This window comes from Salvelinus namaycush, chromosome 26, assembly GCF_016432855.1.
Source record: "Salvelinus namaycush isolate Seneca chromosome 26, SaNama_1.0, whole genome shotgun sequence".
NCBI lineage: Eukaryota > Metazoa > Chordata > Actinopteri > Salmoniformes > Salmonidae > Salvelinus > Salvelinus namaycush.
The window spans coordinates 41,655,957-41,681,862 of NC_052332.1; the positions used below are offsets into that span (position 1 = coordinate 41,655,957).

A 25,906-nucleotide genomic window follows, 5' to 3' on the forward strand; every position below is an offset into this window, starting at 1 on the left:
TATACAGTTCTCCTCCATCCATTCTCAAGATATTATAATACAACATCCAATAGCCAGTCACAAAGCCTACAATCTCATAGCTAGAAAACATGTTGAAAGGTTTCAAAAAGGAGCAACATGTACACACTATATACTGTTGAGTAGTCCCACAAAGACACAGGCATGTTCCCTATGCATAATATAGATACAGACATGTTCCCTATGCTTAATATAGATACAGGCATGTTCCCTATGCATAATATAGATACAGACATGTTCCCTATGCATAATATAGATACAGGCATGTTCCCTATACATAACAGACATGTTCCCTATACATAATATAGATACAGACATGTTCCCTATACATAATATAGATACAGACATGTTCCCTATGCATAATATAGATACAGGCATGTTCCCTATATATAATATAGATACAGACATGTTCCCTATGCATAATATAGATACAGACATGTTCCCTATGCATAACAGACATGTTCCCTATACATAATATAGATACAGACATGTTCCCTATACATAATATAGATACAGACATGTTCCCTATGCATAATATAGATACAGACATGTTCCCTATGCATAATATAGATACAGACATGTTCCCTATGCATAATATAGATACAGACATGTTTCCTATGCATAATATAGATACAGACATGTTCCCTATGCATAATATAGATACAGACATGTTCCCTATGCATAATATAGATAAAGACATGTTCCCTATGCATAATATAGATACAGACATGTTCCCTATACATAATATAGATACAGGCATGTTCCCTATGCATAACAGACATGTTCCCTATACATAATATAGATACAGGCATGTTCCCTATACATAATATAGATACAGACATGTTCCCTATACATAATATATATACAGGCATGTTCCCTATACATAATATAGATACAGACATGTTCCCTATGCATAATATAGATACAGGCATGTTCCCTATGCATAACAGGCATGTTCCCTATGCATAATATAGATACAGACATGTTCCCTATACATAATATAGATACAGACATGTTCCCTATACATAATATAGATACAGGCATGTTCCCTATGCATAACAGGCATGTTCCCTATGCATAATATAGATACAGGCATGTTCCCTATGCATAATATAGATACAGACATGTTCCCTATGCATAATATAGATACAGACATGTTCCCTATGCATAACAGACATGTTCCCTATGCTTAATATAGATACAGACATGTTCCCTATACATAATATAGATACAGACATGTTCCCTATGCATAATATAGATACAGGCATGTTCCCTATACATAATATAGATACAGACATGTTCCCTATACATAATATAGATACAGGCATGTTCCCTATACATAATATAGATACAGACATGTTCCCTATACATAATATATATACAGGCATGTTCCCTATACATAATATAGATACAGACATGTTCCCTATACATAATATAGATACAGACATGTTCCCTATACATAATATAGATACAGACATGTTCCCTATACATAATATATATACAGACATGTTCCCTATGCATAATATAGATACAGACATGTTCCCTATACATAATATAGATACAGGCATGTTCCCTATACATAATATAGATACAGACATGTTCCCTATGCATAACAGACATGTTCCCTATGCATAATATAGATACAGACATGTTCCCTATGCATAATATAGATACAGACATGTTCCCTATGCATAACAGACATGTTCCCTATACATAATATAGATACAGGCATGTTCCCTATACATAATATAGCCACCTTCCAATGCTTGGGCTACTTCTTACCTTGATGCAATAGAGGTGCTCCTGAATCTGAAAACAAGCCTTGCAGCTTTCAATCTCACAGCTTAAAATACACTGAACGATTTGAAATAGAGCTAGTATTTATATACCTATCCTTCCCTGCCTTTCTCATGTCTTTGAAAGCCAAGTCAACAAACAGATTACCGACCATTTCGAATCCCACCGCACCTTCTCCGCTATGCAATCTGGTTTCAGAGCTGTTCATGGGTGCACCTCAGCCACGCTCAAGGTCCTAAACGATATCATAACCGCCATCGATAAGAAACAATACTGTGCAGCTGTATTCATAGACCTGGCCAAGGCTTTCGACTCTGTCAATCACCACATCCTCATCGGCAGACTTGATAGTCTTGGTTTCTCAAATGATTGCCTCGCCTGGTTCACCAACTACTTCTCTGATAGTGTTCAGTGTGTCAAATCGGAGGGCCAGTTGTCCGGACCTCTGGCAGTCTCTATGGGGGTGCCACAGGGTTCAGATCTCAGGCTGACTCTCTTCTCTGTATACATCAATGATGTTGCCCTTGCTGCTGGTGATTCTCTGATCCACCTCTACGCAGACGACACCATTCTGTATACTTCTGGCCCTTCTTTGGACACTGTTAACAACCCTCCAGACCAGCTTCAATGCTCTCCTTCCGTGGCCTCCAACTGCTCTTAAATACAAGTAAAACTAAATGCATGCTATTCAAACGATCGCTGCCTGCACCTGCCCGTCCGTCCTGCATCACTACTCTGGACGGCTCTGACTTAGAATACGTGGACAACTACAAATACCTAGGTGTCTGGTTAGACTGTAAACTCTCCTTCCAGATTCACATCAAACATCTCCAATCCAAAGTTAAATCTAGAATTGGCTTCCTATTTCGCAACAAAGCATCCTTCACTCATGCTGCCAAACATATCCTTGTAAAACTGACCATCCTACCGATCCTCGACTTCGGCGATGTCACTTACAAAATAGCCTTCAATACCCTACTCAGCAAATTGGATGCAGTCTATCACAGTGCCATCCGTTTTGTCACCAAAGCCCCATATACTACCCACCACTGCGACCTGTACGCTCTCGTTGGCTGGCCCTCGCTTCATACTCGTCGCCAAACCCACTGGCTCCAGGTCATCTACAAGACCGTGCTAGGTAAAGTCCCCCCTTATCTCAGCTCGCTGGTCACCATAGCAGCACCCACCTGTAGCACGCGCTCCAGCAGGTATATCTCTCTGGTCACCCCCAAAACCAATTCTTCCTTTGGCCGCCTCTCATTCCAGTTCTCTGCTGCCAATGACTGGAACGAACTACAAAAATCTCTGAAACTGGAAACACTTATCTCCCTCACTAGCTTTAAGCACCAGCTGTCAGAGCAGCTCACAGATTACTGCATCTGTACATAGCCCATCTATAATTTAACCCAAACAACTACCTCTTCCCCTACTGTATTTATTTATTTATTTATTTTCCTCCTTTGCACCCCATTATTTCTATCTCTACTTTACACATTCTTCCACTGCAAATCAACCATTCCAGTGTTTTACTTGCTATATTGTATTTACTTCGCCACCATGGCCTTTTTTTTGCCTTTACCTCCCTTACCTCACCTCATTTGCTCACATTGTATATAGACTTATTTTTCTACTGTATTATTGACTGTATGTTTGTTTTACTCCATGTGTAACTCTGTGTTGTTGTATGTGTCGAACTGCTTTGTTTTATCTTGGCCAGGTCGCAGTTGTAAATGAGAACTTGTTCTCAACTAGCCTACCTGGTTAAATAAAGGTGAAATATATATATATTTTTTAAATACACCATACACCGTTAAGTAGTCACATACAAGCCCACCTACACACACACACACACACACACACACACACACACACACACACACACACACACACACACACACACACACACACACGCACACGCACACGCACACACACACACACACACTAAGCAGGCCAAATGTTTACGATAGAACCATACAACAACAACAACAGCAAAATATGTGCACTTAAAATGGCCCCAAATAGACTAATGTAAAATAATTTTAGGCCATATGGCAGCACTGTGCAACAGTGGTAAACAATATGCGACTACTAAAAACAGATGTGGTTTTATATTATTTATATTAGAAATTAGGTTGTTTTAATTCTTTCCCACTTGTTTTATTCCTTCACACTATCTGAAATTCTTGTAAAAAAATGTATTTAATGCCAAATTTAATTTTTTAACTAACAAATATTATAATGACTATAATGTTATTTATATTAAACATAATAGTTGTATCCATGCATATATTATAGTCACACCTACCATCATATCCAAGCCAATATGACACCAATGTCAAAACAACTTGATTGGAGGTACTCAACGCAATCCCCGCCTCTCCTCATGAGCCGTCCAGCAGATACCGAGAACCACATACCAGATTAAAAAAGGGTCATTAGAAAAGGCTAAAAATAGCTTTGTGTTCAGCCAGATCTCTGTTTCAGCACAAACAACTGCTAGCTAGCCTACGTTTACCTAAACTCAAGACCAGCCTCTCACAACCCAAACTGTAGCTTCTAAAACAAATTGTCTTGCTAAGAAACCGTTAGCTATGTTGAATCTAAACCAGGCCAATGCAAGTAGCACATCAGCTGTGCATTGCAGTGACTGTACACATCTAGCTAGCTAGATCAACACACAAGACAGACATCAGTGTTCTAGCATCCAGAGCAAATTCCAGCCCTTACTATGCATTTTTATTTAACCTTTATTTAACTAGGTAAGTCAGATAAGAACAAATTCTTATTTTCAATGACAACCTACCGGGGAACAGTGGGTTAACTGTCTTATTCAGGGGCAGAACGACAGATTTTTACCATGTCAGCTCGGGGGATTCAATCTTGCAACCTTTCAGTTACTAGCCCAACACTCTAACCACTAGGCTATTTCTCACCCCAATATATATTCAGAACATCATCCTGTCAATGCTATTGTCTTCAAGCCCTTTTAATCCAGATTTACACTGACTGATCAACAGTGTGAAGTTACTTTTCAGTGTGTTCGCAGAAATATAAACCAGTAACCAAAATGCCGCTTAAAATACATATTTTTCCAGACATTCAAGTTAGGTTCATTTTAGGTTCTGAATGAAAGGTGAAAATATGTCTTTTCAGGAAGTTTAAATATGTATTTCCCCGACATTGAAAATATATTTATTTTCTCCAGAAGTTCAAAATATTTTTTTTGCGTACATTGAAAATATGTATTTTTCAGACTTTGAAATCAGGTTCATTTTCGGGTTCACAAGTCCTCAACTGGGATCTTCATTAAATAGCCTGGCCTTCGAGGCAGAGTTCCTCTCTCCAGTGTCTGTGTTCTTTTTGCCCATCTTAAATCTTTTCTTTTTATTGGCCAGTCTGAGATATGGCTTTTTCTTTACAACTCTGCCTAGAAGGCCAGCGTTCCGGAGTCGCCTCTTCACTGTTGACGTTGAGACTGGTGTTTTGTGGGTACTATTTAATGAAGCTGCCAGTTGAGGACTTGTGAGGCGTCTGTTTCTCACACTAGACACTCTAATGTACTTGTACTCTTGCTCAGTTGTGCACCGGGGCCTCCCACTCCTCTTTCTATTCTGGTTAGAGCCAGTTTGCACTGTTCTGTGAAGGAAGTAGTATACTGACTATTGTAGCTGGAAAACGGCTGATGAACTGTTTTTCTGATCAATTTGATGTTATTTTAATGGACAAAAAATGTTGCTTTTCTTTCTAAAAACAAGGACATTTCTAAGTGACCCCAAACTTTTGAACAGTAGTCTACACAAAACAAAAATATAAACGCAACATGCAACAATTTAAAATATTTTTACTGAGTTACAGTTCATATAAGGAAATGAATACATTTCATTGAGCCCTAATCTATGGACTTGCCAACATTCAGTCATGACTCATGCCTCATAAGCTAGTGAAAGTGCGCATACATTTGTACAGCGAAACAGGCTACAGTAACGTAACCATAAGACATCCATGAACGGAACACAGTAGCCTGTGTGACACAGCACATGCGATGACAAAGATCATTAGTACCATTAGTACCAGCATTACAAGTTACTACAATAATATACAGCTCTGGGAAAAATTGAGAGACCACGTTTTATTTTTTCCAGAGGTGTGTTAATGTAGCCTACTGATACACTACTGATAGTATGATAATATAGTGTTTTCTTTGTAAAGGTGGAGAAGGAAGCAGGCAGCAGCACTAAAGCTTCAGGTGCTCATGCAGAACTGGAGATGGTGGTCAGTTCAGAGTCAGACTCAGAGCAGGAACCTTCAGGTACAACTGAAGAGCACAAACCTAAACATGGAGGCTGTGATTTTTAGATTAATATGTACTTTATTTATGAGATTATCAGTAGGACTGTAATCGGGGGCGGGCATACAATCGATGACTGCACAAGTAATACAAGTTAAGTTTAGGTTATTTACAATGTTAATCTCATTCTGCAGAGCAACTAGATGTGCAGAGAGAGAGAGAGAGAGAGAGAGAGAGAGAGAGAGAGAGAGAGAGAGATATGAGGGAGAGGGATATGAGGGAGAGAGAGAGAGCGAGGGAGAGAGAGAGAGAGAGAGATATGAGGGAGAGGGATATGAGGGAGAGAGATATGAGGGAGAGAGATATGAGGGAGAGGTTCAGAGCCCAGTACAGGGAAAATAGAAAGGGACAGCGAAAGCACTGAAAATCCGTTTGATTATTCTGCCCGTCCTCAGTCCAAGGATTTTGACTTATTTTTTCCAGTATCACCCAAAACAAACCCCTCAAAGAGTCCTTCCCGATGTCTTCCACTTCAGAAGATGGCACGAACAGAAAATGGATAACATATTATGAAGTAACTCACTCCTTTGTTCTGCTCAGTATGTCTCGCATTCGTAAAACCTTCAGCCAAAACCTTCAGCCTGGCCTGGAAACATGCCCATCAGAGAGTACAGGAACATGAGAGAAACAAGACCCATAGAGCAAGTGCAGAAGCCTTTTTTCCTCAGAGCCAGCAAAGCAGACATCCGTAACCCTTCTGTGTGATAAGCAAATGTCAGGTCAACGAGACCAGGTCAGAAAGAGGAGGCAGGTCACGGAACGTGTGATTGATGTAGTTAAAGTTAATGGTAAATGTGGGCTTAGCCTCAGAGGACACAGACACGAAGCTGCATATAACTTGGAAAAGATGGCCGACAATCATGGCAATATTTCCAGAGCTTATATTGTTACTAGTGGTAATTACTTCCTGGTTACTCTGAAGGAGCTATGCTATGACTCTTCCTTTAACAGACTGTACTGATCTATATTACGCTATTACAGTACTGTATTGACCTATATTACAGTATTACAGTACTGTATATTACGCTATTACAGTACTGTATTGACCTATATTACGATATTACAGTACTGTATTGACCTATATTACAGTATTACAGTACTGTATATTACAGTATTACAGTACTGTATTGGCCTACATTACGATATTACAGTACTGTATTGACCTATATTACGCTATTACAGTACTGTATTGACCTATATTACAGTATTACAGTACTGTATATTACAGTATTACAGTACTGTATTGGCCTACATTACGATATTACAGTACTGTATTGACCTATATTACAGTATTACAGTACTGTATATTACAGTATTACAGTACTGTATTGGCCTACATTACAGTATTACAGTACTGTATTGACCTATATTACAGTATTACAGTACTGTATATTACAGTATTACAGTACTGTATTGGCCTACATTACGGTATTACAGTACTGTATTGACCTATATTACAGTATTACAGTACTGTATATTACAGTATTACAGTACTGTATTGGCCTACATTACGATATTACAGTACTGTATTGACCTATATTACAGTATTACAGTACTGTATATTACAGTATTACAGTACTATATTGGCCTACATTACGGTATTACAGTACTGTATTGACCTATATTACAGTATTACAGTACTGTATATTACAGTATTACAGTACTGTATTGGCCTACATTACGATATTACAGTACTGTATTGACCTATAATACAGTATTACAGTACTGTATTGACGTATATTACAGTATTACAGTACTGTATTGGCCTATATTACAGTATTACAGTACTGTATTGGCCTATATTACGGTATTAAAATACTGTATTGGCCTATATTACGGTATTACAGTACTGTATTGGCCTATATTACGATATTACAGTACTGTATTGGCGTATATTAAGGTATTACAGTACTTTATTGGCCTATATTACGGTATTACAGTACTGTATTGACCTATATTACGGTATTACAGTACTGTATTGACCTATATTACAGTATTACAGTATTACAGTACTGTATTGGCCTATATTATGGTATTACAGTACTGTATTGGCCTATATTACGGTATTACAGTACTGTATTGGCCTATATTACGGTATTACAGTACTGTATTGGCGTATATTAAGGTAGTACAGTACTGTATTGCCATCCTTCCATCAAAAAGACCCCAGCAACTTCCTTTCAGATACATGTTCACTGTATAAAATAGCCTACAACACTCTACTCAACAAACTGGATGCAGTCTATCACAGTGCCATCCGTTTTGTCACCAAAGCCCCATATACTACCCACCACTGCGACCTGTACGCTCTCGTTGGTTGGCCCTCGCTTCATACTCGTCGCCAAACCCACTGGCTCCAGGTTATCTACAAGTTTCTGCTAGGTAAAGCCCCGTCTTATCTCAGCTCACTGGTCACCATAGCAGCACCCACTCGTAGCACGCGCTCCAGCAGGTATATCTCACTGGTCACCCCCAAAGCCAATTCCTCCTTTGGTCGTCTTTCCTTCCAGTTCTCTGCTGCCAATGACTGGAACGAACTGCAAAAATCACTGAAGCTGGAGCCTCATATTTCCCTCACTAACTTTAAGCACCAGCTGTCAGAGCAGCTCACAGATCACTGCACCTGTACATAGCCCATCTGTAAATAGCCCATCCAACTACCTCATCCCCATACTGTAGTTATTTATTTATCTTGCTCCTTTGCACCCCAGTATCTCAACTTGCACATTCATCTTCTGCACATCTACCATTCCAGTGTTTAATTGCTAAATTGTAATTACTTCGCCACCATGGCCTATTTATTGCCTTAACTCCCTTATCTTACCTAATTTGCACTCACTGTATATAAACTTATTTTCTTTTGTTCTACTGTATTATTGACTGTATGTTTTGTTTATTCCATGTGTAACTCTGTGTTGTTTGTGTCGCACTGCTTTGCTTTATCTTGGCCAGGTTGCAGTTGTAAATGAGAACTTGTTCTCAACTAGCCTACCTGGTTAAATAAAGGTGAAATAAAATATAAATAAATAAATAGGGGATGCATTTTATTCTTGTTTTGTACTTTCTGGATTATTTACATATTGTATTGTATTGTTATTGGTATAACTATTGTATTGTATTGTATTGTATTGTATTGTATTTTATTGTACTGTACTGTACTGTACTGGTATTGGTATTGGTATTGTATTGTATTGTATTGTATTGTATTGTATTGTATTGGTATTGTATTGTATTGGTATTGGTATTGGTATTGTATTGGTATTGGTATTCTATTCTATTGTATGGTATTGGTATTGTATTCTATTGTATGGTATTGGTATTGTATTGTATTGTATTGTATTGTATTGTATTGGTATTGTATTGTATTGGTATTGGTATTGTATTGGTAATGTATTGGTATTGTATTGTACTGTACTGTATTGTATTGTATTGTACTGTACTGTACTGTATTGTATTGTACTGTATTGGTATTGGTATTCTAATGTATTGCATTGTATTGTATTGTATTGCATTATATTATATTGCATTGGTATTGTATTGTATTGTACTGTATTGTACTGTATTGGTATTGTATTGTATGGTATTGTTTGGTATTGGTATGGTATGGTATGGTATTGTATGGTATTGTATGGTATGGTATGGTATGGTATGGTATGGTATTGTATTGCATTGCATTGCATTGCATTGTATTGTATTGTATTGTATGGTATTGTATTGTATGGTATTGGTATTGTACTGTATTGTATTGGTATTGTTTGGTATTGGTATTGTATTGTATTGTATTGGTATTGAAATACAGGTCTGTAGGAGCTATAAACACAAGCATTACACTGCACCTTCTGTCTGCTGTAAACACGGCAATTACACTTTGATTTGATTAAACAGTGAAGTAAAATCATAATAGTACATCAATAAATAAATCATTGTTTTCATGTTTCTATTTTACAGACTTACATTTTCATTATGTAGTTGTCAAAATCTGTATAAGACAAACCACTTTATATGTAAAATCTATAGGTTTACCAAATGTTTAAGGGATCATTAGTTAAGAGCAATCGGATTAAGTAGTAGTATTTTAACAACCGAGAAGACAATTATAGCAAAGCAATGTGGGCATTGCATTGTGAACGGGCAGTTACATTATGTGAACACGTATTGCAATGTGAATCTTGTATTTCTACATTAAACAATTATTGGTAACAAAGTGACTGTTTGTGTGTGTGTGTGTTGTACATAGTCAATGTGCTTAGAGTTTTGAATGAACTGCCGTTTTGATGATCTGTTTTGAGTTTTAGTGTTAATTAAGAGTTGAGGAGATATACTAAAGAAACTGTATAATAACTGTGTCCCAAAAGGCACCCTATTCCCTATATAGTGCCATAGGTCTCTGGTTTAAAGTAGTGCACTATATAGGGAATAGGGTGCCGTTTAGGATGCACCCTATAATGGTTATTTATTAGGAAGGCAGTAGGTGACTTTCAGAGGTGTTAACTGCTAACAATTCAGATTTAATTAAAGTAATTTTGTTTCTCTGTCAGATCATTAGTCTGATTATCTGAGAGGGAATCTGGGTCCTGAGACGGGAAAAGGAGAGAGGGAGATGGGAGAGAGAGAAAGAGAGAGAGAGAGAGAGAGAGAGAACGAGATAGGGGAAAGAGCGAAAGAGCGAAAGAGAGAGAGATAGGTGGGGGAGAGAAAGAGAGGGAAGTGGAGAGAGGGATGGAGCGATAGAGAGGGATAAGAGAGAGAGAGAGAGTTGTGAACTTCAGTGAATCCTGGTCTAAACATCAACAATCCTTTTATCAAATGACCAACTGAACAATTAAATCTGTTTCAAACTGTTCAAGCTGAAATCGATCACACCTCTAAGCTGTCAGCTCATCTGGATCTTGACAGAGAAGAGGTGTTATCTGAACAGGAACTGAGCAGCTTGGGATTATGCTAGGCTAGTGCTAAAATAGAAGACAGAGGTTACTGAAAAGAGGAAGGAAAGGGCATTTCAGATTATACCATGGTTTGTTTGGATACTAGGTGCTGATTGGTTGATAGCAGGGAGTTATAGCACAAGGTAATGCCTGTTAAAAGTTCCATTAGATTTATCAATGCGCATCCACTGTCCCACAGCCCAGCCAGGCAATTTATAAACTTAATTTCCCCTGGAAAAAAGCATCTAGACATTATTTCCCCATGCTTCTTGCCTAGCATTTAGTTTGGTACAGCGGGGGGTTAATATCAGCCTAGCATTTAGTTTGGTACAGCGGGGGTTAATATAAACCTAGCATTTAGTTTGGTACAGCGGGGGTTAATATAAACCTGGCATTTAGTTTGGTACAGCGGTGGGTTAATAGAAGCCTAGCATTTGGTGTGGTACCATTCAGTCACTGGCCCAATGATCTTAACCGCATGGTTACCTGCCACCCCACCTGCCAAAGATTTGTTTAACATAGCAAATACTGTAAAATGAATAAAATTAACGCCCAGGTCAAAACATCCCAATAGAATTAACGGCCAGGTCAAAACATCCCAATAGAATTAACGGCCAGGTCAAAACATCCCAACAGAATTAATAACAGCCAGGTCAAAACATCCCAATATAATTAACGGCCAGGTCAAAACATCCCAATAGAATTAACGGCCAGGTCAAAACATCCCAATAGAATTAACGGCCAGGTCAAAACATCCCAATAGAATTAACGGCCAGGTCAAAACATCCCAACAGAATTAACAGCCAGGTCAAAACATCCCAATAGAATTAACGGCCAGGTCAAAACATCCCAACAGAATTAACGGCCAGGTCAAAACATCCCAACAGAATTAACGGCCAGGTCAAAACATCCCAACAGAATTAACGGCCGGGTCAAAACATCCCAATAGAATTAACAGCCAGGTCAAAACATCCCAATAGAATTAACGGCCAGGTCAAAACATCCCAATAGAATTAACGGCCAGGTTAAAACATCCCAATAGAATTAACGGCCAGGTCAAAACATCCCAATAGAATTAACGGCCAGGTCAAAACATCCCAATAGAATTAACGGCCAGGTCAAAACATCCCAACAGAATTAACAGCCAGGTCAAAACATCCCAATAGAATTAACGGCCAGGTCAAAACATCCCAACAGAATTAACGGCCAGGTCAAAACATCCCAACAGAATTAACGGCCAGGTCAAAACATCCCAACAGAATTAACGGCCGGGTCAAAACATCCCAATAGAATTAACGGCCAGGTCAAAACATCCCAACAGAATTAACGGCCAGGTCAAAACATCCCAACAGAATTAACGGCCAGGTCAAAACATCCCAACAGAATTAACGGCCGGGTCAAAACATCCCAATAGAATTAACAGCCAGGTCAAAACATCCCAATAGAATTAACGGCCAGGTCAAAACATCCCAATAGAATTAACGGCCAGGTTAAAACATCCCAATAGAATTAACGGCCAGGTCAAAACATCCCAATAGAATTAATGGCCAGGGTCAAAACATCCCAATATAATTAACGGCCGGGTCAAAACATCCCAATAGAATTAACGGCCAGGTCAAAACATCCCAATAGAATTAACGCCCGGGTCAAAACATGCCAATAGAATTAACGCCCGGGTCAAAACATGCCAATAGAATTAACTACCAGCCTGTTTGTTTGGCAACTTCAGAACCTCAGAACTAACAACTGACTTGTCCCTGGACTATATCTGCTGGAAATATTTGCTACTCATCGAAATAACGTTTTTTTAAATGAAAATATGTTTTATAAAAAGCAATTGAGATTGCCCTCAATCTCACACAAATGATCAATGAACCTACCAGGTACAACTCCAAATCCGTAAACACGGGCACCCTCATAGATGTCATCCTAACTAACTCACCCTCCAAATACACCTCTGCTGTTTTCAATCAACATCTCAGTGATCACTGCCTCATTGCCTGCATGCGTAATGGGTCTGCGACCAAACCACCCCTCATCACTGTCAAATGCTCCCTAAAACACTTCTGCGAGCAGGCCTTTCTAATCGACCTGGCCGGGGTATCCTGGAATGACATTGACCTCATCCCGTCAGTAGATGATGCCTGGTTATTCTTTAAAAGTCCCTTCCTCACCATCTTAAATAAACATGCCCCATTCAAAAAATGTAGAACTAGGAATAGATACAGTCCTTGGTTCACTCCAAACCTGTCTGCCCTTGACCAGCACAAAAACATCCTGTGACATTCTGCATTAGCATCGAATAGCCCCCGTGATATGCAACTTTTCAGGGAAGTTAGGAACAAATATACACAGGCAGTTAGGAAAGCTAAGGCTAGCTTTTTCAAACAGAAATTTGCATCCTGTAGTACTAACTCAAAAAAGTTCTGGGACACTGTAAAGTCCATGGAGAATAAGAGCACCTCCTCCCAGCTGCCCAATGCACTGAGGCTAGGAAACACTGTCACCACCGATAAATCCACTGTAAGTGAGAATTTCAGTAAGCATTTCTCTACGGCTGGCCATGCTTCCCACCTGGCTACCCCTACCCCAGTCAACTGCCTGGCACCCTCCACAGCAACCCGCCCAAGCCCCCTCCATTTCTCCTTCACCCAAATCCAGATAGCTGATGTTCTGAAAGAGCTGCAAAATCTGGACCCCTACAAATCAGCCGGGCTAGACAATCTGGACCCTCTCTTTATAAAATTATCTGCCGAAATTGTTGCAACCCCTATTACTAGCCTGTTCAACCTCTCTTTCGTATCGTCTGAGATTCCCAAAGATTGGAAAGCTGCCGCGGTCATACCCCTCTTCAAAGGGGGGGACACTCTAGACCCAAACTGCTACAGACCTATATCTATCCTACCCTGTCTTTCTAAGGTCTTCAAAAGCCAAGTAAACAAACAGATTACCGACCATTTCGAATCCCACCGTACCTTCTCCGCTATGCAATCTGGTTTCAGAGCTGGTCATGGGTGCACCTCAGCCACGCTCAAGGTCCTAAATGATATCATAACCGCCATCGATAAGAGACATTACTGCGCAGCCGTATTCATCGACCTGGCCAAGGCTTTCGACTCTGTCAATCACCACATTCTTATTGGCAGACTCGACAGCCTTGGTTTCTCAAATGATTGCCTCGCCTGGTTTACCAACTACTTCTCTGATAGAGTTCAGTGTGTCAAATCGGAGGGCCTGTTGTCCGGACCTCTGGCAGTCTCTATGGGGGTGCCACAGGGTTCAATCCTCGGGCCGACTCTCTTCTCTGTATACATCAATGATGTTGCTCTTGCTGCTGGTGATTCCCTGATCCACCTCTACGCAGACGACACCATTCTGTATACTTCTGGCCCCTCTTTGGACACTCTGTTAACTAACCTCCAGACGAGCTTCAATGCCATACAACACCCCTTCCGTGGCCTCCAACTGCTCTTAAATGCAAGTAAAACTAAATGCATGCTATTCAACCGATCACTGCCCGCACCTGCTCGCCCGTCCAGCATCACTACTCTGGACGGCTCTGACTTGGAATACGTGGACAACTACAAATACCTAGGTGTCTGGTTAGACTGTAAACTCTCCTTCCAGACTCACATTAAGCATCTCCAATCCAAAATTAAATCTAGAATTGGCTTCCTATTTCGCAACAAAGCATCCTTCACTCATGCTGCCAAACATACCCTCGTAAAACTGACCATCCTACCGATCCTCAACTTCGGTGATGTCATCTATAAAATAGCCTCCAACACTCTACTCAACAAACTGGATGCAGTCTATCACAGTGCCATCCGTTTTGTCAGCAAAGCTCCATACACTACCCATCATTGCGACCTGTACGCTCTCGTTGGCTGGCCCTCGCTTCATACTCGTCGCCAAACCCACTGGCAACAGGTTATCTACAAGTTTCTGCTAGGTAAAGTCCCCCCTTATCTCAGCTCACTGGTCACCATAGCAGCACCCACTCGTAGCACGCGCTCCAGCAGGTATATCTCACTGGTCACCTCCAAAGCCAATTCCTCCTTTGGTCGTCTTTCCTTCCAGTTCTCTGCTGCCAATGACTGGAACGAACTGCAGAAATCTCTGAAGCTGGAAACACTTATCTCCGTCACTAGCTTTAAGCACCAGCTGTCAGAGCAGCTCACAGATTACTGCACCTGAACATAGCCCATCTATAATTTAGCCCAAACAACTACCCGTTCTCCTACTGGATTTATTTATTTTGCTCCTTTGCACCCCATTCTACTTTGCACATTCTTCCACTACAAATCTACAATTCCAGTGTTTTACTTGCTATATTGTATTTACCTTGCCACCATGGCCTTTTTTTGCCTTTACCTCCCTTATCTCACCACATTTGCTCACATCGTATATAGACTTATTTTTCTACTGTATTATTGACTGTATGTTTTGTTTATTCCATGTGTAACTCTGTGTTGTTGTATGTGTCGAATTGCTATGCTTTATCTTGGCCAGGTCGCAGTTGCAAATGAGAACTTGTTCTCAACTAGCCTACCTGGTTAAATAAAGGTGAAATAAAATAAAATAATACCTCTCCTATGGACAGCACTATTGGGAACAGGTGTGTGTGTTAGTTTATGTTTATTAGGGGTCCCATTAGCTACTGCACATCGTTCACATTAAAACCTACAAATACATGACACCTACAGAACTGTAACAAACCAGAACAACATAAGATGTTACATGAATTTCTAAATAAAAAAATACAAATAAAATAAGAGTTTTAAATATTGGAAAGACACCAAGAGACAACAAAAATACTATTTATACACTATTCATATAAACATATGTATTTTATTATATGCAGTACAGTTAAATTATATCATTAGAAAGAGGAGACGCGCCGTGAAAAAGAAATATCTTCTATCTGTTTTTTAAAGCTACACGTGCTTTTTTTTTGCCTGAGTAACCTCTGGTGACAGAGCATTTCACAATGACATGGCTCCATAGATAACTGAGTGGCGCATTAAATCTGTTTTTGGTTTGGGTACAGTGAAGATGTCCTTGTAAACCTGGTCCGTGCGTGAATGCACTAATGGATAAGTATGGAGTCTTATTTGGAGCAGTCTTTTTCTGTTCCCTCCCTCCCTCCCTCCCTCCCTCCCTCCCTCCCATTTGTTTCTTTGTCTGCTCCATTTAAGCAATAAGGCACGAGAACCCGGGAAGTATCGTGCGAATTACTCCCGACTAAGGAATGTTCTTAGTCCGAGGCGAAGCCAAGGGCCGAGTATAACTGTTCTGTACTCTGTCAGGTATTAGTACATTTGATGTGGACCACAGGAAGAGTAGCTGCTGCATATTCAGTAGTTAATGAACCCCAGGAAGAGTAGCTGCTGTATATTCAGTAGTTAATGGACCCCAGGAAGAGTAGCTGCTGCATGTTCAGTAGTTAATGGACCTCAGGAAGAGTAGCTGCTGTATATTCAGTAGTTAATGAACCCCAGGAAGAGTAGCTGCTGTATATTCAGTAGTTAATGGACCCCAGGAAGAGTAGCTGCTGCATGTTCAGTAGTTAATGGACCTCAGGAAGAGTAGCTGCTGTATATTCAGTAGTTAATGAACCCCAGGAAGAGTAGCTGCTGTATATTCAGTAGTTAATGGACCCCAGGAAGAGTAGCTGCTGCATGTTCAGTAGTTAATGAACCCCAGAAAGAGTAGCTGCTGCATATTCAGTAGTTAATGGACCCCAGGAAGAGTAGCTGCTGTATATTCAGTAGTTAATGGACCCCAGGAAGAGTAGCTGCTGCATGTTCAGTAGTTAATGAACCCCAGGAAGAGTAGCTGCTGCATGTGCAGTAGTTAATGGACCCCAGGAAGAGTAGCTGCTGCATGTTCAGTAGTTAATGGACCCCAGGAAGAGTAGCTGCTGCATGTTCAGTAGTTAATGGACCCCAGGAAGAGTAGCTGCTGTATATTCAGTAGTTAATGGACCCCAGGAAGAGTAGCTGCTACATGTTCAGTAGTTAATGGACCCCAGGAAGAGTAGCTGCTGCATGTTCAGTAGTTAATGGACCCCAGGAAGAGTAGCTGCTGCATGTTCAGTAGTTAATGGACCCCAGGAAGAGTAGCTGCTGCATGTTCAGTAGTTAATGGACCCCCAGGAAGAGTAGCTGCTGCATGTTCAGTAGTTAATGAACCCCAGGAAGAGTAGCTGCTGCATGTGCAGTAGTTAATGGACCCCAGGAAGAGTAGCTGCTGCATGTTCAGTAGCTAATGGCCCCCAGGAAGAGTAGCTGCTGATGTTCAGTAGTTAATGGACCCCAGGAAGAGTAGCTGCTGTATATTCAGTAGTTAATGGACCCCAGGAAGAGTAGCTGCTGCATGTTCAGTAGTTAATGGACCCCAGGAAGAGTAGCTGCTGCATGTTCAGTAGTTAATGGACCCCCAGGAAGAGTAGCTGCTGCATGTTCAGTAGTTAATGAACCCCAGGAAGAGTAGCTGCTGCATGTGCAGTAGTTAATGGACCCCAGGAAGAGTAGCTGCTGTATATTCAGTAGTTAATGAACCCCAGGAAGAGTAGCTGCTGCATGCCCAGTAGTTAATGAACCCCATGAAGAGTAGCTGCTGCATGTTCAGTAGTTAATGGACCACAGGAAGAGTAGCTGCTGTATGTTCAGTAGTTAATGAACCCCAGGAAGAGTAGCTGCTGCATGTTCAGTAGTTAATGGACCCCAGGAAGAGTAGCTGCTGCATGTTCAGTAGTTAATGGCCTCCAGGAAGAGTAGCTGCTGTATGTTCAGTAGTTAATGAACCCCAGGAAGAGTAGCTGCTGTATGTTCAGTAGTTAATGAACCCCAGGAAGAGTAGCTGCTGTATATTCAGTAGTTAATGGACCCCAGGAAGAGTAGCTGCTGCATGTTCAGTAGTTAATGAACCCCAGGAAGAGTAGCTGCTGCATGTTCAGTAGTTAATGGACCCCAGGAAGAGTAGCTGCTGCATGTTCAGTAGTTAATGGACCCCAGGAAGAGTAGCTGCTGCATGTTCAGTAGTTAATGGACCCCAGGAAGAGTAGCTGCTGCATGTTCAGTAGTTAATGGACCCCAGGAAGAGTAGCTGCTGCATGTTCAGTAGTTAATGAACCCCAGGAAGAGTAGCTGCTGCATATTCAGTAGTTAATGGACCCCAGGAAGAGTAGCTGCTTCATGTTCAGTAGTTAATGGACCCCAGGAAGAGTAGCTGCTGCATGTTCAGTAGTTAATGGACCCCAGGAAGAGTAGCTGCTTCATGTTCAGTAGTTAATGGACCCCAGGAAGAGTAGCTGCTGTATATTCAGTAGTTAATGAACACCAGGAAGAGTAGCTGCTGCATGTGCAGTAGTTAATGGACCCCAGGAAGAGTAGCTGCTGCATGCCCAGTAGTTAATGGACCCCAGGAAGAGTAGCTGCTGCATGTTCAGTAGTTAATGGACCCCAGGAAGAGTAGCTGCTGCATGTGCAGTAGTTAATGGGGATCCTAATAAACGAAGCACACACAGACAGCCTTCCCCGGTAGTGCTGTCCATGGGAGATATACTAATCACACACGGTGCAGAGGGTACAGAGAAGAGAACGCTGTCTCTGTGCTAATTAGTACACACTGTATTTTTTAGAAGTTCTGTGCTCCGTGTTCCATGCCTTCCGTGTTCCATGCCTTCCGTGTTCCATGCCTTCCGTGTTCCATGCCTTCCGTAAAGATAGAACACAGGTAAACACGGCCTGGCTGCTCTGTACGCACAGAGAACAGTTCCAGAAGGAGGAGGAGGAGAAAGAGGAGGAGGATGGAGGGTAGCTGAGTAGTCTCAAAGGAGGGAGTGGAGGATGAAGAAGAGTAGCAGAACATAGCCGTAGTCTGCGGGAGAATCTCAATTGCATACTCCTCGCATCTTCTCTCCTCTCTTCTCGCTTCCTTCTCAAAAGCCATTGGAGGAGAAGGTCAGAGGGGAGGGACCTCTGGCTTTCTCATCCAATTGGTTTTGAGGAGGCGAAAAGAGGAAGCAATTGAGATTTTCCCTCTATCCTGACTTTTAATCTCCTTCTCATTCCTGAACCAGTGGAGGTCGGCAGCTGGCTTGAAGCCATGGGTCATACATACTCTAACCTCTAACCCCCGACCTCTAACCTCTAACCCCTGACCTAGTAGTACAGTGTCCTGACCTTTGATCACCTTCTTGTTCCTGAACCAGTGGAGGTCGGCAGCTGGCTTGAAGCCGTGGGTCATACATACTCTAACCTCTGACCTCTAACCTCCGACCTCTAACCTCTAACCCCTGACCTAGTAGTACAGTGTCCTGACCTTTGATCTCCTTCTCGTTCCTGAACCAGCGGAGGTCAGCAGCAGGCTTGGAGCCGTGGGTCATGCAGGTCAGAGTGATCTCATCTCCCTCCAGGGCAGGCTTGGTCAGACCGTCTATCTCTGGCATCTCTGGCACCCCTACAGGACAGGAGGAGAATTACATATGTTATTAAAACACACACTGAATAGACTTGAAGGTTGCGTGTTATTAAAACAATAACACACTTAATAGACTTGAAGGTTGCGTGTTATTAAAACAATAACACACTGAATAGACTTGAAGGTTGAGTGTTATATAAACAATAAAAGACTGAATAGACTTGAAGGTTGCGTGTTATTAAAACAATAACACACTGAATATACTTGAAGGTTGCGTGTTATTAAAACAATAACACACTGAATAGACTTGACGGTTGCGTGTTATTAAAACAATAACACACTGAATAGACTTGAAGGTTGCGTGTTATTAAAACAATAAAACACTGAATAGACTTGAAGGTTGCGTGTTATTAAAACAATAAAACACACACTGAATAGACTTGAAGGTTGCGTGTTATTAAAACAATAACACACACACTGAATAGACTTGAAGGTTGCGTGTTATTAAAACAATAAAACACACACTGAATAGACTTGAAGGTTGCGTGTTATTAAAACAATAACACACTGAATAGACTTGAAGGTTGCGTGTTATTAAAACAATAAAACACTGAATAGACTTGAAGGTTGCGTGTTATTAAAACAATAAAACACTGAATAGACTTGAAGGTTGCGTGTTATTAAAACAATAACACACACACTGAATAGACTTGAAGGTTGCGTGTTATTAAAGGACAAATCCACCCAAAACCACCAATTATTATAATTTACAGTGTCAATTAAGAGAGAACCATATTTTTTTGATGAACAAACGTTTAATTTTGTTGTTATAATAAGGTTGGTAGCAATATGTGAAAATCATTGTGGTAATCTGTCGCAGGTTAAGTCGATTACAAAAACCCACAATGCAATTCTCTCCCTATGGGCTGGGCTGGATGGCTAGCTAGCTAGCTAGCTAACTTTGCTCCACACAATAATACCAAAGTGAATATCAGCATGTAACGTAGCTAGTTAGCTGTAAAATCACCTAAACGAACTGCACTATCAATTTAGGAGTCTACAATCGCACCATGTTCAATTTGCTTCACAAAGCAGAGTCTGACATTCACAACGGCCATGCAACGGTACCCTGGACTGAACAGGCAGATAAATAGGAGAAATGTGACCCTCTGTTAAATTACAAATTTCTCGAAGGAATATCGCAACGATCACCATCATCTGACAATACAAGGGTGGAAAGTGTTAAGGGTAGGGGTGTGTGTGTGTGTGTGTGTGTGTGTGTTAGGTTTGTTCGATAGAGAAGTGTGTGTGTTTGAGAAAGAGGTGTGTGTGTGTGTCTACGTGTTTGCAGGTGTGTGTGTGTGATCCATCATCTGAACAGACAGGAGAGAAAGAGTATGGATGGAACCTGAATCAAATCACATTTTACTTGTCACATGCACCCAAATATACAGGGGGTACCGGTACAGAGTCAATGTGGAGGCTATATACAGGAGGTACCGGTACAGAGTCAATGTGGAGGCTATATACAGGGGGTACCGGTACAGAGTCAATGTGGAGGCTATATACATGGGGTACCGGTACAGAGTCAATGTGGAGGCTATATACAGGAGGTACCGGTACAGAGTCAATGTGGAGGCTATATACAGGAGATACAGGAGGTACCGGTACAGAGTCAATGTGGAGGCTGTATACAGGGGGTACTGGTACCGAGTCAGTGTGGAGGCTATATACAGGAGGTACCGGTACAGAGTCAATGTGGAGACTATATACAGGGAGTACCGGTACAGAGTCAATGTGGAGGCTATATACAGGGGTACCGGTACAGAGTCAACGTGGAGGCTATATACAGGGGGTACCGATACTGAGTCAAAGTGGAGGCTATATACAGGGGGTACCGGTACAGAGTCAATGTGGAGGCTATATACAGGGGGTACCGGTACTGAGTCAATGTGGAGGCTATATACAGGGGGTACTGGTACATAGTCAATGTGGAGGCTATATACAGGAGGTACCGGTACAGAGTCAATGTGGAGGCTATATACAGGAGATACAGGAGGTACCGGTACAGAGTCAATGTGGAGGCTATATACAGGGGGTACCGGTACAGAGTCAATGTGGAGGCTATATACAGGGGGTACCGGTACAGAGTCAATGTGGAGGCTATATACAGGGGGTACCGGTACAGTGTCAATGTGGAGGCTATATACAGGGGGTACCGATACTGAGTCAATGTGGAGGCTATATACAGGGGGTACCGGTACAGAGTCAACGTGGAGGCTATATACAGGGGGTACCGATACTGAGTCAATGTGGAGGCTATATACAGGGGGTACTGGTACAGAGTCAATGTAGAGACTATATACAGGGAGTACCGGTACAGAGTCAATGTGGAGGCTATTTACAGGGGGTACCGGTACAGAGTCAATGTGGAGGCTATATACAGGGGGTACCGGTACAGAGTCAACGTGGAGGCTATATACAGGGGGTACCGATACTGAGTCAAAGTGGAGGCTATATACAGGGGGTACCGGTACAGAGTCAATGTGGAGGCTATATACAGGGGGTACCGGTACTGAGTCAATGTGGAGGCTATTTACAGGGGGTACAGGTTAGTCGAGGTAATTTAGGTAATATGTATATGTAGGTAGGGGTAAAGTGACTATGCATAGATAATAAACAGCGAGTAGCAGCAGTGTAAAATCAAATGGGGTGGGGGGGTGAATGAAAATAGTCCGGGTGGTCATTTGACTAGATGTTCAGGAGTTTTATGGTGTGGTAGCAGAGAGAACAGTCTATGACTAGGGTGGCTGGAGTCTTTGACAATTTTAGGGCCTTCCTCTGACACCGCCTGGTATAGAGTTCCTGGATGGCAGGAACCTTGGCCCCAGTGATTTACTGGGCTGTACGCACTACCCTCTGTAGTCCCTTGCGGTCAGATTCCAAGTAGTTGCCATACCAGGCAGTGATGCCACCAGTCAGGATGATCTCAATGTTGCAGCTGTCATCACACAGTCATCCGGAATAGCTGGTGCACTCATGCATGGTTCAGTGTTGCTTGTCCTGAAGCGAGCATTGAAGGCATTTAGCTCATCTGGGAGGCTCGTGTCACTGGGCAGCTCGCGGCTGGTTTTCTCTTTGTAATCCGTAATAGTTTGCAAGATTCAATCTTAGTTCTGTATTGATGTTTTGACTGTTTCATTGTTTATCGGAGGGCATAGAGGGATTTCTTATAAGCGTCCGGATTAGTGTCCTGCTCTTTGAAAGCGGCAGCTCTAACCTTTAGCTTAGTGCAGACGTTGCCTGTAATCCATGGCTTCTGGTTGGGCTATGTAAGTACAGTCCCTGTGGTCACGATGCCTCTCTTTGCCAAATGGAGGCCGAGGGATAGCTTTCTACGCCTCTGTGTGTGGAATAATGGTGGTCTGGAATTGTTTTTCATGCTGGTAGAAATGAGGTAAAATGGATTTAAGTTTTCCTGCATTAAAGTCTCCAGCCACTCCAGCCACAATGGTCACCCAGAGCGCCGCTTCTGGGAGAGCATTCTCTTATTCGCTTATGAGTGAGTGCATACAGTTAATCATTTTCTTGGCTTTATACATCTTGTCGAGTGCGGTCTTAGTTCAAGCATCGGTTTGTGGTGGTAAATAGACAGCTACGAAAAATATAGATGAAAACTCTCTTGGTAAATAGTGTGGTCTACAGCTTATCATGAGGTACTCTACCTCAGGCGATGCAAAACCTTGAGACTTCCTTAATATTAGAGATTGCGCACCAGCTTTTGGTAATAAAGAGACACAGACCGCCACCCTTTGTCTTACCGGAGGCAGCTGTTCTGTCTTGCCGATGGTGCCAGGTTTCCTCCAGACGTGAAGCTTGGCATTCAGGCCAAAGGGTTCAATCTTTGTTTCATCAGACCAGAGAATCTTGTTTCTCATGGTCTGAGAGTCTTTAGGTGCCATTTGGCAAACTCCAAGTGAGCTGTCATGTGACTTTTACTGAGGACTGGCTTCCGTCTGGCCACTCTACCATAAAGGCCTGATTGGTGGAGTGCTGCAGAGATGATTGTCCTTCTGGAAGGTTCTCCCATCTCCACAGAGGAACACTGGTGCTCTGCTGTCAGAGTGACCATCAAGTTCTTGGTCACCTCCCTGACCAAGGCCCTTCTCCCCCGATTGCTCAGTTTTGCCTGGCGGCCAGCTCAAGGAAGATTCTTGGTGGTTCCAAACTTCTTCCATTTAAAAATGGAGGCCACTGTGTTCTTGGAGACCTTCAATGCCTCGACACTTTCCTGTCTCGGAGCTCTACAGACAATTCCTTCGACCTCATGGCTTGGTTTTTGCTCTGACATGCACTGTCAACTGTGGGACCTTAAATAGACAGGTGTGTGCCTTTCCAAATCATGTCCAATCAATTGAATTTACTTCAGGTGGCCTCCAATCAAGTTGTAGAAACATCTCAAGGATGATCAATGGAAACAGGATGCACCTGAGCTCAATATCAAGTCTCATAGCAAAGGGTCTGAATACTTATGTAAATAACAATTTTATTTTTTATTTTTATACATTTGTAAAAATGTCTAAAAACCTATTTTCACGTTGTCATTATGTGGTATTGTGTGTAGATTGCTGAGAAAAATATACATATTGAATCAATTTTAGAATCAGGCTGTAATGTAACAAAATCGGGAAAAAGTCAAGGGGTCTGAATACTTTCCTGAAGGCCCCTGTGTGTGTGTGTGTGTGTGTGTGTGTGTGTGTGTGTGTGTGTGTGTGTGTGTGTGTGTGTGTGTGTGTGTGTGTGTGTGTGTGTGTGTGTGTGTGTGTGTGTGTGTGTGTGTGTGTTAGGTTTGTTCGATAGAGAAGTGTGTGTGTTTGAGAAAGAGGTGTGTGTGTGTGTGTGTGTGTGTGTGTGTGTGTGTGTGTGTGTGTGTGTGTGTGTGTGTGTGTGTGTGTGTGTGTGTGTGTGTGTGTGTGTGTGTGTGTGTGTGTGTGTGTATGTGTGTGTGTGTGTGTGTGAGAGTGTGTTTATGTTTGATTGATTGATTGACAAAGAGCTGTGTGTGTGTGCATGCAAGTGTGCATTCATGGAAGTGTGTGTGTGTGTGTGTGTTTGTGCATGCATGTGTGCGTTCATGGAAGTGTGTGTGTGTGTGTGCATATTTGTGTTGTACATTTTATCCTACGCCCTAATTTTATAACATCAACGTGCATGTGTGTTTATTCCAAACTCTGACAACAAAAATGGAAAACTTCAACAACATTGACCATAAACGAAGAATAAAGTTCTAATGAAAGCTGGGTTTTGTTGTTGTAACCGTCAATGTGGCTTTGTTACGTAACATGACATGTTAAAGTTTGAGCTGAATAGGATCATCAGTTGATTAGATGTCTGAGTAGGAGTATTGTAAAGGTTTGTGAGTGGGCCGACTGTGTTATTCTTCATCCTTTCAATGGTAATGTCTGAATGAGATGTTAATTAGATGTCCTCGGTATAACTCAGTTGGTTGAGCATGGCTCTTGGTGTTGCTTTGGCGTCTACTTGAATTGCATGTTACATAAATATATATTATGTTTTCGGGACACATTGGGGCTATATTTGGGAAATTTTGCTTGGCTAGCTGCAACCTGGCACAATTAGCAACGACGCTGGGGCTGACCAACTGAGCAGAAAATTACATGTAACAAAATCCGTATCAGCCAATGGAAAATCGTTAACGCAGTTGGACGTGATCCAACAATTTCTCACTAAAGAATCCTTAACAGAAGTCCACCAGCATGTTCTGATAATCAAATGAACGACATTACGTGTAACAATGGGTCTGGACAATTAGCTCACAGTTTGAGGTGCCTACTGCCTGACATCTATTACCAGTTTGAGGTGCCTACTTCCTGACATCTATTACCAGTTTGAGGTGCCTACTTCCTGACATCTATTACCAGTTTGAGGTGCCTACTTCCTGACATCTATTACCAGTTTGAGGTGCCTACTTCCTGACATCTATTACCAGTTTGAGGTGCCTACTTCCTGACATCTATTACCAGTTTGAGGTGCCTACTTCTTGACATCTATTACCAGTTTGAGGTGTCTACTTCCTGACATCTATTACCAGTTTGAGGTGCCTACTTCCTGACATCTATTACCAGTTTGAGGTGCCTACTTCCTGACATCTATTACCAGTTTGAGGTGCCTACTTCCTGACATCTATTACCAGTTTGAGGTGCCTACTTCCTGACATCTATTACCAGTTTGAGGTGCCTACTTCCTGACATCTATTACCAGTTTGAGGTGCCTACTTCCTGACATCCATTACCAGTTTGAGGTGCCTACTTCCTGACATCTATTACCAGTTTGAGGTGCCTACTTCCTGACATCTATTACCAGTTTGAGG

The 25,906-nt window shown here is 41.7% G+C and overlaps 1 protein-coding gene across 1 annotated transcript in view; it reads right to left on the minus strand.

The window, feature by feature from the left end:
* The window catches only part of LOC120021172 (cell adhesion molecule 2-like), a 660,300-nt gene that overhangs the window by 122,391 nt on the left and 512,003 nt on the right, over positions 1 to 25,906 (minus strand). Inside the window, exon 5 of the mRNA XM_038964810.1 lies at positions 19,417 to 19,554. Within this exon, the coding sequence (XP_038820738.1) occupies positions 19,417 to 19,554 (138 nt within the window). The remainder of the gene's footprint in view (positions 1 to 19,416; positions 19,555 to 25,906) is intronic.